General features: G+C 36.9%; 2 protein-coding genes across 12 annotated transcripts in view; one reads left to right on the top strand and one right to left on the bottom strand.

Moving 5' to 3' along the window:
- The window catches only part of LOC140768150 (phospholipase SGR2-like), a 32,220-nt gene extending 26,134 nt beyond the window's left edge, over positions 1-6,086 (bottom strand). For 7 of the 11 annotated variants that reach the window (XR_012105705.1, XR_012105706.1, XR_012105707.1 and 4 more), the window contains exons 1-7: positions 5,921-6,086; positions 5,245-5,509; positions 4,348-4,448; positions 3,525-3,692; positions 2,022-2,177; positions 1,131-1,202; positions 899-1,057 (exon numbers count right to left, since the gene is read on the bottom strand). Coding sequence is in view for 6 of the 11 variants with exons in the window: in XM_073108304.1 (XP_072964405.1) it covers positions 899-1,057; positions 1,131-1,202; positions 2,022-2,177; positions 3,525-3,692; positions 4,348-4,448; positions 5,245-5,488 (900 nt within the window). In the remaining 5 variants the exon portion in view is untranslated. The remainder of the gene's footprint in view (positions 1-898; positions 1,058-1,130; positions 1,203-2,021; positions 2,178-3,524; positions 3,693-4,347; positions 4,449-5,244; positions 5,510-5,920) is intronic. The other 4 variants (XM_073108299.1, XM_073108303.1, XM_073108302.1 and 1 more) reach the window with 3 other exon arrangements.
- Positions 6,087-9,556: 3,470 nt separating this feature from the next.
- LOC140769102 (uncharacterized) lies at positions 9,557-17,952 on the top strand. The gene is made up of 7 exons (XM_073109666.1): positions 9,557-9,953; positions 10,368-10,588; positions 12,337-12,522; positions 12,649-12,744; positions 12,816-12,887; positions 12,969-13,085; positions 16,622-17,952. The coding sequence occupies exons 1-7, from the start codon at positions 9,599-9,601 to the stop codon at positions 17,804-17,806; spliced, it is 2,232 nt and encodes a 743-aa protein (XP_072965767.1). The 5' UTR covers positions 9,557-9,598; the 3' UTR covers positions 17,807-17,952.

The following is a 17,952-nucleotide window of genomic DNA, read 5'->3' as shown; positions in this document are numbered from 1 at the left end:
CTTCCCTAGCTTTGTTTTGCCTGTCAATGATCATAGCGCACAACATACTCACATCTAATTTGCACATGATGATAATATCTGCTCAAGAAATTCTGATTCAGGTGAAGGAAAATGCTGCCTTGATCCAGTTGCTACGATAGCAGCATTTTTTTTTCTCAAAGAGGAAATATTGTTCTGAGAAATGCCTCAAAAATAACAGCTTTCCTATTTCCACCAGGACCTGGCTTAATTGAGAGATGTGGTAATATATAATCTTACAAAATTAAAGTATGTGAATTCTTGCACAATGGAATATCTACTCTCTCCAGTGATTTAACCTAATAACAGTGCAGAGAATATAAATATTTGGTTGCCAGATATTTCTCTAGCTCCTCAGCTTTTTATGCCGCAACAAGAAAGAGTAAAGACCACTTCACACAAGAAGATACCACCTTCCTTTGCCTAAACTCTTTTCATGTCTAGAGGAACTTCAGGTCTTCAACGTTATTCTTTGGTAGCACAAATGACAAGTTGACAACCAAGTTGGTAGATAAATCTATTTTTGATTTTATTTCAAAGGTCTGACATCTATAATCTATTATTATTATTGACATCAGGTTGCATGATTAAAGTTTCTTCCGTTGAGCCTTCAACTTTGCAGTGTAACCTAGCAACTACAAATTGTTGAGGTGGTGACGAACAGAATTTAGTAATTACCAATGTAAAAAGAACTAAGTAATATTAACTTATTAAGGAACTAATAAGTGATAATTGGAATACCAAGTACAAAACACCAACTTGCATAAAAGATGATCTGAAATTCCCAAAACTAATATAGATTTGACCAAAAGGGTGTTTGGGTGGGTTCTTCTTCAATATAGGATAAGAACCATGAATTTTCTCGCTATAGAATACTAACCTGAGTTGGCTTCCGAGATCCAGAAGATGAAAAACCACGTCTTAATTTGATCCCTTTTCCTCCCCCTATTTTAAAACCAGAGGTGCCAAAGACTAGCCAGGCCTCCCAGGTATCATCCTCCCCTGTGAAAAGAGCATGCAAGCCCTGCAGAAGTTTGTTCTAAACATAGTAATAAAGTATCAAGCATCAACAATTTGTTTCATAATCTCTTTGGTTATTGCATATTATTTACCTGTGAGATGCCTTGTAGATCAATATGGGCAGCAAATAGGCCTGAAGGTTGAAATGTACGGCGGTGCCAAACCTGATAGAAATGAAAGTAAAATCACAGTGGAGTATCTCCAGAATGTAAGATATTTTTATTTCTTCCTAAGAATAACAAATAAGAAAAGAAAATTAAAACATGGAATTACATTGTTTGGTATAAAACAAGTAAAATGAGGAGATATGTGAGTAAGTTGCTCTGAAGGCTGCATGAAAGCTTTAAGAGCTATCAGGCTCAAATATTCTTGGAACTTTCTATTTCCATAACGGCATAATATGCTTCTCTTTCTGCAAGAAACAGTTCCATCTCCTTCCAGTGCTCAAATGGCATGCACAAAAAGAAAAGTGGATTCAAGCATTCCTCGGGTCATAAACAATATCAAACTATTCCATCCATCTTAATCCGTCTAACACATAATACTGACTATGATATCTATTGTACCCTATCTTACTTTTGTCACTGGGAAAAACATTATCTAATGGTATGGAGTACCCACATGTAGATCAAAACATAGAGTTCGCAAAAAAAAAAATGCCCAAGATAGCTAAAGATAGCAGTAAGTACATATAGTACATTAGTCTGCAAAATGCATAAGAACTAGAGAAAAAAAGTCCATGAATAAATAACCTAAATAGCATTCCATACAAAGAGACAGAAAATACAAAACTTTAAATTTTTCGATACAGCAAACTAAATTACGTAGTCTAAAAATGAAAGGTTTCTTTACTAGCATGTGCTTGTACATTTGCATTACAATTGAAACCAAGTAAGACAGGAAAAGTGCAATGCAATAGCAATAGCAATAGCAATAGCATACAGTATCAGACGTCATGAACATTGCATCATGGACTTGAATACCTTACAATGGTATGCCAACTCCAGTTGTTCTGCAACATCTTCACGTAAAGGAATCCAATCAAGACCACCTTTACGAGCAAACCAGTGACCTCTAAGGACACGCCTATTCCCGCCATTCCAATAAACTGGGAAGCAATGTCGCCTAGTTAAGTCAACCTGAAATAATCCATAGAATTCATGGCACAGAAGCCTTTATTGTAATTGAAATTCAAAGTTTCTGCTTCTTTCTACTCATCTAATCAAACTTTGAAGGCATAAATAATCCACAATATGGTGAATAAAAGAGTCAAGGTTTACGACCAGGAAAGATGAAGCTTATTCTACAACTGAAAATATCTGAATCTTTTGAGTTTGTGCAATCTCCAACACATTCTACACTTGGTGAAATAAGATTGTCCTTAGCAGTTGGGGCAGGTTGTCCTCGAAAGCTTTATGCGAAGAAACAATTAGAGCAGAAGCTACTGTGCATATAGATGATATATAATCACTGTTTACGGATATAACTAAAAAAAAATAAAGCTTCATGAAAACTACTCATTAATCAACTATGGCCGTGCCAAAGGCAAGTGCCATGCCATGCCACCATTAGCATGGAGTGTGTCGATCAGTAATATTGTTCTGCATACCACTGGCATGCATTTAATATATTTTTAATAAAAAAATTGAAATATTTAAAGATATTTTTAAGTCTTCGCCATGTCAATCTTTGATTTTTTTGTTTGAATATATATATTAAAACCTACATTACAATCTTTTATCTTTAGATTATTTTTGTAAATAACCTATTTTATTAAAGATAAGCAATAGTCAAATATAAATTTTATTCAATAGATAATATGATTGAATACATTCATTAAATTTTTTATTAATGATTGAAGACTCCATAATATAATTGAATACGTAATAGCATTCAACACATAATATTAATTGATAACAGTCAATAATTAAAATTGATATTTAGTTGAATATAAAATAACGGGGAGGATCAGAACTTCATTTTTTGGCACAAGAATAATACAAAAATGTTGTGTTAAATACTATTGATATCTTCAATCACATGATGATGACTTTATTTGACGATATAAGAATAACAGTAAAATTGCTTGATAATGATCAATAAAAATAGGAAAAAAAATGGACTCCACATTGGCACGAATTGGCACACAACCGTGCTGGATCGGCACACAACCATCCTTAGAATTAACTACTTCTCGTTGTATTCAATATTCATGCAAGGAAAAATAAGACTCACTAGTAGCTACATCCAAGTTTAACTTGCTTGAGATTGACCTTTTATCTCAAGAATATTAGATAGATTCTTATTCACCTAGGTAAGAAATATTACTTTACTTCATGTTATTCCACTACTCGTAGCATTAAAGAATTCATTTAGCTAACTATATTTATTCGTTATTTTCATTCATGGTCGAAAATGTTGTTGAATAATTGTTTAGCAAAATTAAATGATAATATGTGGTCACAAAGACTAAATGCAATCAATACCTCATAAATGCCACCCTTTATAGGAACACCAACCCTGTCTTCCTCCACCACATATGATTCATCAAGTTGTTGGGCAGCAGTCATATTCCTTGCCGCACAAGATCCAGTTGGACCTTCACTGCATTGAGCGTATTCTTTCCACCAATAAGCAAGTAATTCTTCCTCCCTCTAGAATAGGTTAAGAAACTCACATTAAAGGAATAGATAAACTTTATATTACTATAAAAAAAAATCCTAAATAGTATGGCAAATCAACGATAGGAAGCCACTCGACACGGAGCATCTTTTAGTGTTGGCGCTATAAAATATAAAATATAAAATATAAAAACTATCGTTTTCTAATAGTTTAAGCTTTTAAAGTAGTTAGTGAGTTAATATGGTACTAAAACAAAGTTCCTAAGTTTGAATCCTATTAGGCCCATCTGTCATCTAATATATACAACCCTCCATGCATTTAAATCAAGTCCACTTTTGCACCCATTAAAATATCTCAGTGGGGGGATGTTAAATATAAATTATAAAAATTATTATTCTCTAACAATTTAAGCTTTTAAAATAGTTGATAAATTAACAGGAATTAGCAAATGGCAAAGTACAGTTCAGAAGGCATGTGCCCATCATGCCGACTAGCATAGTAATCCTTGAAATATATAGAATTAAATTCAGAAAATAACAAAAAAGACATCCTAGCAAACATGAAACTTGAGTTCAAATGAGAAAAAAGACGTGGTACATAAACTGAGGAAAGATTGCATTGCCATGGAAAATCAAGTCCATTGACAGCCTTTAACAAAATTTAACTCATTCTAGTATAAAATGATACCTGCAAGAAGGAAGCTTCCAATGCAAGAGAGTCTCTCATACTAAAACGAAAGTACTCACTTTTCCCCACTATCTCTGTTCGAGGAACTGAAGCTGAAAGCTCTGAAAAGAAAAGAAAGAAACAAAATAGATGCATATGTATCAAGCTTGCAGCAAGCATAGCAAAACTACTGGTAGAGGATACTTTGTTAGACAAATCCAATATCTTTTCACGCTTTGTCTTATTGGATCAGATATAACCTGTCATAAAATCATAATGTTACCTCAATGCATTACCTTCAATATGGATTACAAATGCACATCAGTTACCAGAACTTACAGAAGATGGGCCCTCCCTATATAATTGTGCTGAATTTTGTCTTCAGCAACCAAGGATTAAAAATTCTCTATTGGACTTATTCTATTATCAAAGAAAGATAACAGAAACTACCAATCTCAACTTGTTATACAAGTGATTGCAGGCAACTATTATCATCAAGGCCTCAAATTCCTACATCTTCTGCCTTTTTGTTCCTTTATGAACTCCATTTATTTGCTAGAGAACAAAACTTCAAGCAGCATGTCTCAAGTTCTCAACCATTTGGAATGATCAATGTACCAAATATATCGAGTCTTGTGCGTGAGAAAATAGAGGGTTTAAAAAAGACTTTAACAAAGCTTCTAAAGACCATAAAAACATTCGCTACCAAATATCACAATGCTTAATCGCAGCATTACATATATACACTTTAAATGATACTAGGCTACTAGCTCTTTTATCCAACCATTTCTAATCCTACTTCTCTTTGTTTTTCTCATGCAGATTCAATACAAAGCAATAAAAAGAAAAGAATAAAGTGCAAAATGCCTTATAACTAAATAGTCTATAATTGCGACTACATTAGATAAAATAGTGCACCTTTCTCCCCAAGAGGAACTTTGCTGAAATACCAACGGACTTCTACGCCATCAGAAGGGCTCTTTGTCTTTGCAAGATACTTATGCCTTCCTTTTCTCTGCTCGATCACATCCTCCAATCTTGCTATGTTTGAAGGAGTATTCTTTAACGAGTTGGGTAAACTCGCTTCTGCCTGAGCAGAACTTGCAGAATCCGAGAACGAAGGTATAGCTTGATTGAAACGCTCTCTATTGGGAGTTGTCATTGAAACGATAACTGAGGAGCTCTACAAGAGCATAAAATTTCTATTTTATCATCAGATATAGAATATTAAGAAGATCTTAATTGGCGTCCAAATGATATCTACGCATTTGTAAAAGGGAAAAAAATAAGAAGAAAAGAATAATTACGCAAGAGATCAAGTGAATCAAGTTTCAAACCGTATTAGGTGTTGTAATCACACTTGGTTCACAATAAAACCCTAAAATTAACCAAATATCTAGTGACGAATCAATTAACCAGCAGGAAAGATTAAGCTCATAAAATTTTCATCAACTTAATATTCCACGGCCACTCAAATCCACCAAATCTCCCTAAGTGACCACAGCAACTCACAATTAAGCGAGAATACAAAACTAATCCTAGGAATCGTCGCAAAACAGATAAAAATCACGCAAAGGTGGCTTGGAAAGCTTACCGACCAAATGTGGATTTACTCGATACTTCTCGAGATGACATGGTGGAACCAAGAAGGGGAGGCGATGAGAGGGAAGAAGAAGTGGAATGTTAGGTTAGTGTTTGAATGGTTGTTGGACGTCGGTAATGTGGAATCCCGTTGAAAGGGATGGAAGTCAAGAGGCCGAGAGAGAGAGAGAGAGCGCGTATATGGAATCGTCGCAAAGTTGCTATTTATAGTTGGCGTCCAGATGTCCTCTAGTCTCTAGAGAGGGTGTGGAGTTGTACACTGTGCACAAAAGGACCTATCCTTTTGTATTCTTTTTCTCTACTCGAAATTTTGTGGTTTGTCAAGAAGAAAAAAAAAAAGATTTTGTAGTTTTGCACATCGGCAATTATCTACCATCACAAAATAAGGACCTTAGTCGTAAGCCCATCACAAAGGTTAATATTGCACATCGATGCTACCATCTAAGCCATCAACTCCACATCATGAGTCGTCGCTCACTAACACCCTCACCCTACGTCATCAATTACCGCTAGGTTTATGTCGTTCTACCCTTTTCTATCTATCTTAAATACTCTAAAGGGTATAATTTTCGTTGATCGATAATAAATCACTCATCACTCAACGAAACGGCTACCTGATTGTTTGAGATCAACAAACTAAGACGTCAGGCGTGAGTCATAATATATATAAGTATAATAATATCCCCAGCCCCTAACCTTGGCTGAGGAGGTGTCTAGTCATCTTCTTTATAGTCATGCACATGTGCAAATATCATGATATTATACAATATAACACGCATAATGAAATATACATCATTATCATGATTTATGTGCTAACACACATTCATGCTCAATAATTATGCGGAAAAAAATCATGGTATGTGAAAACTTATCGAATAGAAAAATAAAACTACCATGGATGACATGCAATAATAAAGTAAGAAAAATGTATGCACATGCATGCTATAAATGAGATGATGCTGTAAGGTAAATTATTTCATTCTCTACACTATTATTAGATTATAGAAGTTTTACTTGCTTGAACTGCTTTCCTAATATTAATCGCCACTGCGCCACGGATCATCCTTATAGGGTAAGGAGTCCACCTCGATAAGGAAAGAAATAAAAAGCATAAGCACAAATACTTCCCACCACTAATTAGTTAAATAATTTTACTAATGTTCACTATAGGCTTGGGTAGGTCCATCTCGTAATTCCTACCTTTATTAATCAGTTATAGCTGACACAACTGTACCAAAGTCTAATACGTTAATAAATGCAATAAAAATACTCTCCTCAAATTATCGCCCAAATCGCTATTATTAAATTTATAAAAGATCGCATAGTCAACATTTAATTAATAAGCTTCGTTAATTAATGCAACTTGCTTAATATCATTTTCCTATATCTATTTGTATTAATTATATGATAGGAGCAATTAAAATAGATACACCAAGACAACCAACTCATTTGATAAAATTGATTTAAATCAAAACTATAATTAACAATGCTAAACTCCAATTGGAACTAGTGCCTGTTAAATGTTATTTACAGCAGCACTCTCAAACCATAGTCTAATCCATTAAAATTTATTTATAAAAAAATTAATATAGTTAACACTACTATTTGCTAAAAAAAAAAAGTAATGTTTAGGGCTTAGGTTGACATAGATAAATAAATGAAAAGATTAGAGTAATTTAAATTAAATAAAATAAAAAGCTTTAAATCCAAGGCCCAAGGCAATGGGCTAAGCTGCAACTACCTAAAAACCACAACTCAACCCACACCAAGCTTGGGTCCAAAGCCCCCAACCTAAAAGAAGCGCCACATCAACATGGGCTGGGCCGCAGCTAACCCATTACCACACCACGGGTTGGGCTATCCCTAGCCTAAACCCCTCATGGGCTGGGCTGACAATAGCCCAAACCCACCACCATCTTGAATTGGGCTGCAGCCCAACCCACCAACCCAACAACAACTTGGGTTAGGCCGCAACCCAACCCAATAAAGCCTTAGGGTTGAGCCGCAGCCTAACACAAGCTCGAGCTGGGCTAGGCAAACTAGCTCAACACTCACATCACCTCCTTCCTCTCACCCAACAATAGACCCACCAAGAGGAAGGAGATGGTTGCCGACGTGCCCCACCATCGGCTGACACCCACGACGGGTATGACACTCGAGGTGTGACCTGACTGGAAGCCGAGCGAGGAGCCATTAGAAGGTTGCGGGTTCCATGGAGGGAGGGTCATGACGGTCCCCGCTAACGACACCCCTAATTGACAGCACACAACGCACCTAGCCCACACGAGGTAGCACACTACTAGCCGAGGTAGTTGACGACGAGGGAAGAGTTGCCCGACGATCCCGATCAAGCTGGCACCAAAGGACAATACTGGGAGCTTTATCTCAAGAAGAGGGAGACTTTTGACCAATCGAAGGGAGGAGATGACAGTGATAGAGACCGAATCCACCTAAGATAGCCAGCGGGAATAGGCCACTTGGTGTGGCCTCTCCCAAGGTGAGAAGAGCCCACGAACAGCACCTACCATGAGAGCTTCATGAGGTGAAGATCCTAAGACTAGCGCAGCTATGACCCGAGGTCGCCGGTCGGCCAATTGACCGACGAGACTGAACAAGAAATAAGATAAGGGGAAAAATATTAAAAATGCAACTAGGATAAATTAACTAGTACTGATTAAGGAGGACTCATTGGTGGGCTGTTCCGTCGCAATGGCAGCAGCAACTTTGGCGACATGCCATGCCGGCGAGATGCTAAAGAAGGAAACTATTGCAGAGAGGGAGGGAATAAAAGAAGAAAGAGAAGACAAAAATGATGATGGTATTAGCTAAAGATTTTTTTTTATGTCTCAATTTAACAATTAACTAACCATTGCAACTTGATCTGAACTATAGAGGAGAAAGCTGCTTAAGTTTAAGATACATTGGAAAAGTTAATATAAGACCAAATCAGTTAAATTATAATTTCCCTTAGTTTTTAAGTTTTAACTATAAAAGGGGATTTTTAATTTAATTATATTTATTTATGATAATAGACTATAATGTATATTGCATACATTAAGTGCGTATACTCTATTATAATACAATGTGCCTCGAATATTTTAGACACTCATTTTATATACTAAGGTTCCATTTATTTTACAAATAAAATCAATTCTAAAATAAAAATTCATCCTTATTGTTTCTAAAATTATGTCTTGATTTAAAAAAATTATTATCATTATATGCACTTGTCTTCTAGAATAAATGTATAATAATTAACTTTGAGATTTATATAAAAAAAAACAAAAATGTGTTTATTTTTTATAAAATTACTATAAATAATCTTTGATTTAATATAAGTAGATTGATTAAATAGATATTAATGGTAAATTAGTAATTACATTAATGTGTGGTACAAAATATAATTTTATTATAATTTTAACTGTTATTATTTTATATTGTATAATAAGAAAAAAAAAAGTTATTGGTGTAGTGAAGGGGCTAAATTGAAAAAGCTAAATACAATTAAATTGCAAAATCGACTGATCCATATATTTTCGCTATTGATACCTGCTGACGCTTGATGAAGCCCACGTGGCACACAGCTTCCCAAACGGCTAAACCCCTCGAGAAATATCTCTAACCAAACCCTTACCGTTTCTTTTCCACACGCATCGGACCACATTTCCCCATGGCGGAACCTGAGACGACGCCGACGGAGGTATCGCTGATTGCGAAATCGGAATCGGAGGAGGCGCCGGCGCCGCCGGAAGTGGCGGTGCCGGACGACGAGGGAAGAGAACAAGTAGAAGTTAGAGGAGAGGAAAAGGAAGAGGAAGAGGAAGAGGAGGAAGTCTCCGTGCCGGGTGAGACTGCTCCGGATCACAAGAGAAAGCACGAGGAAGTGGAGGCTGCGCACGAACGTAAGGAGGAGGAGGAGAAGAAGCCGGAGGATTCGTGTGCAGCTCCGGAGGAGACGAAGGAGGGGGAGGAGCCAGATGGCCAGGCGAAACGGCAGCGTGTGGATGGGGATACCGATGGATTGGGTAATTCTGTTGCTCTCGAATAGTTTCTTAATCTAGAGCATAACGTTTGGTACTTTCTGCGATTAGATATCTCATCTTGGTGATAACGTTAGTTGAGGTGTGAATTTAGGGTTTAGTAATTCGAAGGATCTCCTTTTAGTTGAATTTAAAATATCTACTATAATACATTGCTGGTTTCTCTGTTTTCACTATTTATGTTTTTGACATTGTTTGCTATTTCTTTTAAGAAATGGTTCCTAGTATTTTTTTTTGGCGGGGAGTTGTTAGCCCAACAATAGAAACTGTGGTGATATCGTAAATCGGTACTCTCATGCATGATAGAACATCCGCCTTTTAAAATATAATCTAGTTGTTCTTAAGTCACGAAGAACCTTCATTAGTGTGAGAATTACTTTCTTTTCCGTCTTTTCTTAGGTGTTGAGGGAAGACATGAAGGGTGGAGAGAAGAAGCTCCGCCAGAACTGAATGGCCAGCACACATCAACAGAGAATTTACAGCCTATCTCTGCTGAAGATCTCCCAAAAACAACAGCTGAATTTCCCCAGCATGACGATATTTCTTCTACAGGACATCTGGCCACTTCTGAGCTTGCTCTGCCAATGCCTTCCCGTAAAATTGAAGTTCCAAATAACAAGGTGCAGTCATTTTGTCGAGATAGTGGCCTTCTCTGTTTAATGGCATTTTGGCTTTCTAAAATCCATTTCTTTGAATCATTTTAGATATATTTAATTCTTGTATCATAAAATCTAATCTTTTATGTACTGATTAATGCATTTCTTTTGACCAAGAAGCAACGTATGACCGATATATTCTATTATCCTTCAAAGCAGATTTTTTTTTTCTCATTTATGAGAATGACTAAACCTCAATAGGATTAACATTTTTATTTATGAGAAGGACTAAACCTCAATAGGCTTAACATATTTCTTGAACAATGCAATACATAATGTTACAAAGTATAAGAGAATAAGTGAAGATTCTATGTTCTATAGTTAGATTTAAAAATTGCAGCTTATGTACAAACCATTGACTCCACATCTTCTAGCATATGCAACCTTAAAATTTCTATGAATGCATATGTTCTCGCAAATCACCGTAGTACATGCGCCATAGAACCATATCAATGGTGCTCTCTAATGAAACATTCATGAAATTTAATGCACCAATGAAACATTCACCACTAATTTGGAATGTAATACATCCACAACAAAGTCAAATTGCGGTTATTAGTTCCACAACTATCACAGTAAACCATTTACCTATCATATCAATCAAAGTGAATAAGCAAAGAGGATCCACAAGGAAAGGACTACTAGGCTAATAATATTAGATAGAAAGTGGTCATATTTGATAAATGAGCCATTTCTTTCTCTGTACAATTGTAAGAACAGTGTTCTAACTCTCTCCGTTCTCTCGTTCACCTCTCTCCCTTACTATCTCAAACGGCCCTGAAACAAAGCCATACTGCTTCCCTTTCTGCCTTTGCCCTCTCTTCTTATGTTCTTATCTTTAGCTGGACCTTAGTTATTCTTTTTACCACAGCCACAAGCATATTCTCTTTCCTCGAATAGCTGTATGACTTTCTTCTTTGTGCTACTTTAGGCCATAAATTCCCTTACAAGTTATTTTGTCCATAAGCCAAGGATCCCCACAAGCTAGTTGCTACTTTTCTTCTCGGCTCTTTTGTCCTACCCAGTACTTCAGGTTTCTTCCTCTGTTTCATGTGTGCTTGGCCCTTGGTCTAGTGGTTGCTTCATGAAAATTGTCTACTATTACTTTTTTAAGTACTAAATGTCAGGGTATGCACTCTTTTTCTGATTAAATATCATGTATATTTATTTAAGCAAATTTTATTTTCTTCATCCTTTGATTTATCTGCATTGAAAACATTAAAAGACAGTCAAATCAGATAGTATGGCAGTTAGATACTTAGAGCCTAAAAATGCCAATGGGGGCACCATGACCTTTTCTGGAAATGGACCTAGTAGTATCCCTCCATATTTGACATTGATTTGCACAGTTGTCTCTTCCACAATGCATTAAGAATTGGTGTCTCTCCTGGTTACTGTTGTGATAGACGAAAAGGTGTTTCTGAACTTTATTTGCTTACAAAAAAGTTAAGACTATTGTTATCGAGTTTTTTCTTTTCTCTGTGTGTGCGTGCATGCATGCATGCGCATGCGTGTGTATGCGTGTTGCTAGATTGAACTTGTAAACCGCAATCCCTCCTTGCCACAAAGTAAGATGGAAAAGAATAAATCTAAGCATTATTGTATCGCAGTATAAGTATGCACCTTTCTCTCTCTGCTATTTCCAGCTCATTATAGATCTGTTTTTTTTTCCCCTCTTCTTGTTGAGTGACTGGTTAAGATGCCTTGTACAGGTTGGTGTACTTATCGGAAAAGCTGGGGAGACAATTAGGTTTCTTCAAATCAATTCAGGGGCTAAAATTCAGATAACAAGGGATGCTGAAGCTGATCCACAGTCTTCTACTAGACCTGTTGAATTGACAGGGTCTCTTGAAAGTATCAGTAAGGCTGAGCAGCTGATTAGGGATGTCATAGCTGAGGTTAGTATTAGCATCAGTTTTATATCCTTCCCTCTTAATAAGGGGTTCTTGATTGGCTTCAGATCTCCCAACGTATTACGTTAATAGTTTCTGTGGATCTGTCTCTATTGTTTTTCATTTTGCTAGGCCGAAGCTGGGGGTTCCCCTGCACTTGTGGCTAGGGGGTTTGGTACTGTACAATCAGGTGCTGAGCAAATAGAGATACAAGTTGCCAATGAGAAGGTCAGTTAAACTGTCCTGGTATCATTATAAATATTTTGCTTTCTTAACATCTTCTCTTCTCTAATATGTAGGTTGGATTAATCATTGGAAAGGGTGGAGAAACAATTAAGAACCTACAGACGAGGTCCGGTGCTCGCATTCAGGTAAAATTGCTGTTTTAATATTTCCATGAAGTTTGATGGTTGTATTTTTGCTTAATATTAAAAAAAAGTCTTCCCATGTAGTTGATACCCCAACATCTTCCTGAGGGTGATGAATCCAAGGAAAGAACTGTACGGATTACTGGAAAAATGGAACAAATAGAAGTTGCAAAAGATATGATCAAGGAAGTTATCAGTCAGGTGCTTATGAAGTTCTATTTAGCAATTTTTTATCTGTTACCCTTAAATTAAATAGGATCTTTTTATTTTCCATTACTAAGAAACATTATATTTTTTCCTAGTCCATTACTATATTAGCTATTAGATAGTAGATTATCTCAGTTCACAATCTGTTCAGTGAGTTAATATATTCCCAGTTATTATTTTTTTTATCTGACATTGATGGAATGCTTTTTGTTGGCCTAAGGTGATCAATTGATGCACTTAATATGGTCATGTTACTGAACCATAGATATCATATAATCATTTTTTAAAAGTTTCTAATGGTATGATAGAGCTGCTGAAATCATTATTGAGATGTCATTCTTCTTTTTCTGTTTAAGCATGCCGTGCATAGTTTGAACATGTGCTACCTACCAAGGAGGCAAGGCGGCTGGTAAAAGAGGAAAATTAGTATGCTTTCATAGAGCTTCTGTATATTTGATGACTGTTATCTTATTCATTTATTGTCAACCATTCCATCAGGCACTAGTGAGGTTAATTGGCATGGGGAAAAGTGGAACAAGGGATTTTGTATTTGACTTTTCTCGAATGATAGCTGGTCATATTTTAGTGTTTGAATTCTTATGTGTAGTTGAAGATGATATGCATCAATATTTGGGATAAGCATCACGTCAGTCATAAGAATATTGCTCCTTGTGTTCTTCTCCAGATGCTAGGTTTTATGGGTTTGGACAACAAGAGTTGGGTGTGTTGGCTTATTCATCTTCTAAACAGTCTGTTCATCATGACATCCTTTTCTGATCTATCTATATTAGACATCATTTATATGGTAAATTGATTATTAACTTGTGATGGCATCCTATTGAAATCAACTTTTATGTTTCATTCTTCTAGGTGGATATACCATAAATTAATGAATAAGGCGGCTGATAGATGAGGACTAGAATGTACTTTTTTCTATGTTACCTTTACCTGAAGAACTTTTCCATTTAATTTCTTCGTGTTCCTACCTTATACTTGATGCAAATTTAGATTATTGCTTTGTTTTTTCAATGGTAGTCAAGAGACTGTCTTGCCAATAGTGATGATAGTATTATTCATTGTTCTGCAAGTACACTCTATCCTTGTGATTGTTCAAGGATAGAATCGTCTATGGAGCGGAATGTAGAGTTGACGGCACTCTGAGAAGAATCATCAAATTTCCATGTTTACTTCTAAATTTTTAGTCAAACCTTCAGAATTTGGTCTCGGAAACTTGGAAAATGAGTTTAGGCAGTAAGATGTGGTGTTATAACCTTCCAAACAACTTTATTTGGTTTTCTATCATTTCTAAGTTTAAATTCTTGCAACTTGAAGCGGCCTTCTGCAAAATTCTGTTTATTCTAAATTATGCTGAAGAGGGAAAAGTGTTGATTAATGTATTATATGTTATCTTCATCACTGAACACACTGACAAGGCAGCATCATAATGAAATTCAATCCATTTTTCCACAAATCATTTTGTTATCAAATTAATGATGGATGTATTACATTACAGTATGGAAGTGGCCAAAAATTTACTGATTTATTGAGATAATGATTGCAAAGGTATCTCAGGAAAAATGTTTAGTGGAGAATTTCTATTGGCTTTAGGCTGTACCTAGGAACTCTTATTTGCTTCAGTTTGTTTGCTCGCATGAGCCTCCTATTTAATAAAAAAACATGAGGCATTTTTTAAATGGGGCAGATCTAGCATAGCTAGAATAAAATGTTGCAACATTGTGAAGATCATCTTAATACAGGTGTCATGAGTTTTATCAGACACCTTTCTCGTAATAATTTTCAGATCCAGCCAATTTTCCCCCTTTTGAACTACCATCCACATACATTTGTTCTAAGAGTATCTCGTTATGTTTCACTAGAGCTATTAGAATGAGATTTTTTTGAGCTTTGATCTCTAAGATGTATTGGAATTTAGAAAATCTAGGTTGGAAATTCCAAGTGTTGGGCATGCCCCTTGAATTTAGCTGTGTTCAAGGGTATTCCATTGTGTACAGTATGACATCAATGCTTCAACATAGGAAACTGCCTTTGCAAAACTTACATGTGATAGCACTGTTTCTTCAGCTTTCAACCTTGTTCTGACTTGAGTATAGATTGTATAACATCTTCCTTGCATATAAAAAGAAAATTTTAAAAAGCGACTGCTGATTTCTCTTGGTAAATCTGGCAAGGCTTGCCCTCTTGTTGCATGATCCGTCTGGAAATCACTTGATGCCAATATCCATGGTTTATTTATACTCAAGGTGCCAATTTGGGATTGGTTGACTTTCATAATGCAGATACAGCTATACTTTACGCATGGGGGTCAACACCATCCACATCACCCTCATCTACAGAAGAGGGAAGTCAGGCTTTATTCCTTGCCTTTGCAGAGGTCATGTAGTTGGTAAGGCTGCTTCAAGACTCAAAGAATGACAATTTGTAATCTCAACAAACTATAGCGATGCCTTAAGTTTTATTTGGTGGTCGTACTCATGATATCCATGTCATGTCTTGGTACTAGTGCATCACTGTGATTCTGTTATTCTTTACTAGATTTGTATCTTCCTCGGATGTTACTAATGCATGTGAAAACATATAAGATAACCTTTTCATGATCTGTAAATGTCATCAAATTGCTCTGACATTTTTATTTGTGTTAACTCCTATGGTGCAGCACATACGAGTGTTTGTGACTGTTGTTGTCACTCAATCATGATCTTCCATCAGTTGGTATGATGACCAATGCATGTTCATTTTTGCATTGGAGTATCATAAATGTGAATATCAGTGGTTTGACATCAAGTTTTAAGGTACTATTGCATGTAAATAAAGAGCAAGTCTTGAAACTTTTTAACTTACTGTAATACTTTAGGAGATGGACTGTACAGTGAATGCCATCTGATGATTATGGATATGTTGATATAAGCTAGAGTAACTTATGAAATTACCTATTGCCGAATCTTATCTTTTTGTTTGTATGTAATGGCAATCTTGGTTCTTCTCCTTCTTGTGTTTGCAGCAACAGTTATTGTCTAATAGTTTTCTGGTGTGGTATCAGCATATCCTTGTCAACTTCCATTTCTCATTCATCTTGTAAGATATCAGCTATATATCATTTCTTCAATTTTTTTTTTGCTCTTAAAAGTGCCTTGTTTGGGAGCTTTTGGAACTCAATAATTTTGGTAAGATTACTGTTACTGTTTTCTGGCAAGGTTGTTCTAGATTAGTTCTCCACACTCAGTCATCAAGTTATGCACAGTGCTGTGCATCTTTTATTTTTTCTCCCCTTGATTAACTATCTTGATTGTTAATGCTTATTTTCTCCTTTGAAATGTTTTTTTTTATAACTATTTATAGAGAACTACTTCTCTCTCAATTATGAGCTTGAATAGGTCTGTAATTTCTTTTTGTAGTGATCTTACAGTTCGTTCCTACTTTGTCTTCTGCGTTACTGATAATTTGATTATTGATAATCCAAATCCAATTCTAAGATTGCATCTATGTTTTCATTGAATACCTGCTTTAATTAGGTTCCAAGACCGACACCTTACTCTGGTGGGTATAGTCAGCAGACTTACCGTCCTCATGGACCTAGCACAGCAACCCACTGGGGCCTTCGCGCTCAACCTCGGATGCCACCAGCAATGGGTCTTGAGTACCAGCAGAGAGGTATGTATCCATCTCAGAGCACACAGTATCCTCCTCAGAGTTATGGTAGCTATTCACAACAGCCTCTCCCGAGGAGTGGAATGAGTGCAAGCTGGGATCAGAGGGCTGGTGCTCCAGCACAGGCACCATCTCAGGCTGGTGGTTACAACTATTACAAACAAGGATCCCCAGCATTAGGCACCCAGCCATTCAGCACTGTGCCTGCCCCTGGCACTTCACCTGGTTACTATGGGCAACCAAAATCTACTGGCTATGGACAGTTAACTCCATATCAACAGTCTGCACCTACGCAGCAGACTTACGGTCACAGGTATGATCAGCCAAAATATGATGCCCACGCACCAGGCCAGCAGTTCTATGAACAACAACATGTAAGCTCTCAGCCTGCATTGCAGTCAAGCTACCCACAGAGGCACGATCTGTATGGCCAACAATCCTATGGGCCTCTACCTAGTCAGCCAGGGGACACCATGTACCAAGGGCCAGCACCATCATCTTATGGGCCAGGTGGTGCTCCCGCTCAGCAATCATACCCATATGGTTCAAGTGCACCATCACAGCCAGCTCCTGCTTATGGTCAAACCTATGGACCAGCTTCTGGTAGCGCAGATGGATATACTCAACCCGCACCAGCTGGTTATTCACAGCATGTTGGCCAAGCTGCTCCAGGGTATGGCCAAGGTGGACTGCACGGAGCTTCCTACACTCAACAAGGTGCACAATCAGCTGGTTATGGGCAGTATCCATCGTCCCAGCAAGGCTACGCAGATCAGCCAGCTTCTAACAATGTGAACTATGGATACCAAGGGGGGCCAACTGATGCTGGGTATGGAAATGGCCTTCCAAATTCAGCATATGGTGCAACTGCAGCAAGCAGCCAGGCTGGATATGGGCAGGCAGGGTATGTACAGCCGGCATCAAATCCATCAGGGTATGAGCAGTTAATGCCACCGCAGCAGATGAGCTATGGTGGGTATCCAGGGAGTGCACCTGCTGGATACACGAAAGGCCCATCTCCGCAGCCTGGTTATGGTGGTCAACAGTAAGTATAATTCTATCCTTTGACTTTTCACTGCCAGTGACGTTTAGGTGTAATTTTCTAGTCTTGCATCTTGTTTATTTTCTGTAATCGGAATATTGTTCACCTATAATCTTGCTCTACATATTTAATTAACTTTGAACATCTTTAGAA

The sequence above is a fragment of the Typha angustifolia genome, chromosome 10, assembly GCF_048772165.1.
Source record: "Typha angustifolia cultivar Huaian chromosome 10, ASM4877216v1, whole genome shotgun sequence".
NCBI classification, from domain to species: domain Eukaryota; kingdom Viridiplantae; phylum Streptophyta; class Magnoliopsida; order Poales; family Typhaceae; genus Typha; species Typha angustifolia.
This window is presented reverse-complemented; position numbering and strand designations above follow the sequence as displayed.

Bases quoted from the DNA above. Each gene is read 5' to 3' on its own strand.
- LOC140769102 (XM_073109666.1), top strand. From the start codon at position 9,599: ATGGCGGAACCTGAGACGACGCCGACGGAGGTATCGCTGATTGCGAAA. The intron at 9,954-10,367 runs GTAATTCTGTTG...GTCTTTTCTTAG, and splicing joins TGGGGATACCGATGGATTGG to GTGTTGAGGGAAGACATGAA. The intron at 12,745-12,815 runs GTCAGTTAAACT...TCTAATATGTAG, and splicing joins TACAAGTTGCCAATGAGAAG to GTTGGATTAATCATTGGAAA.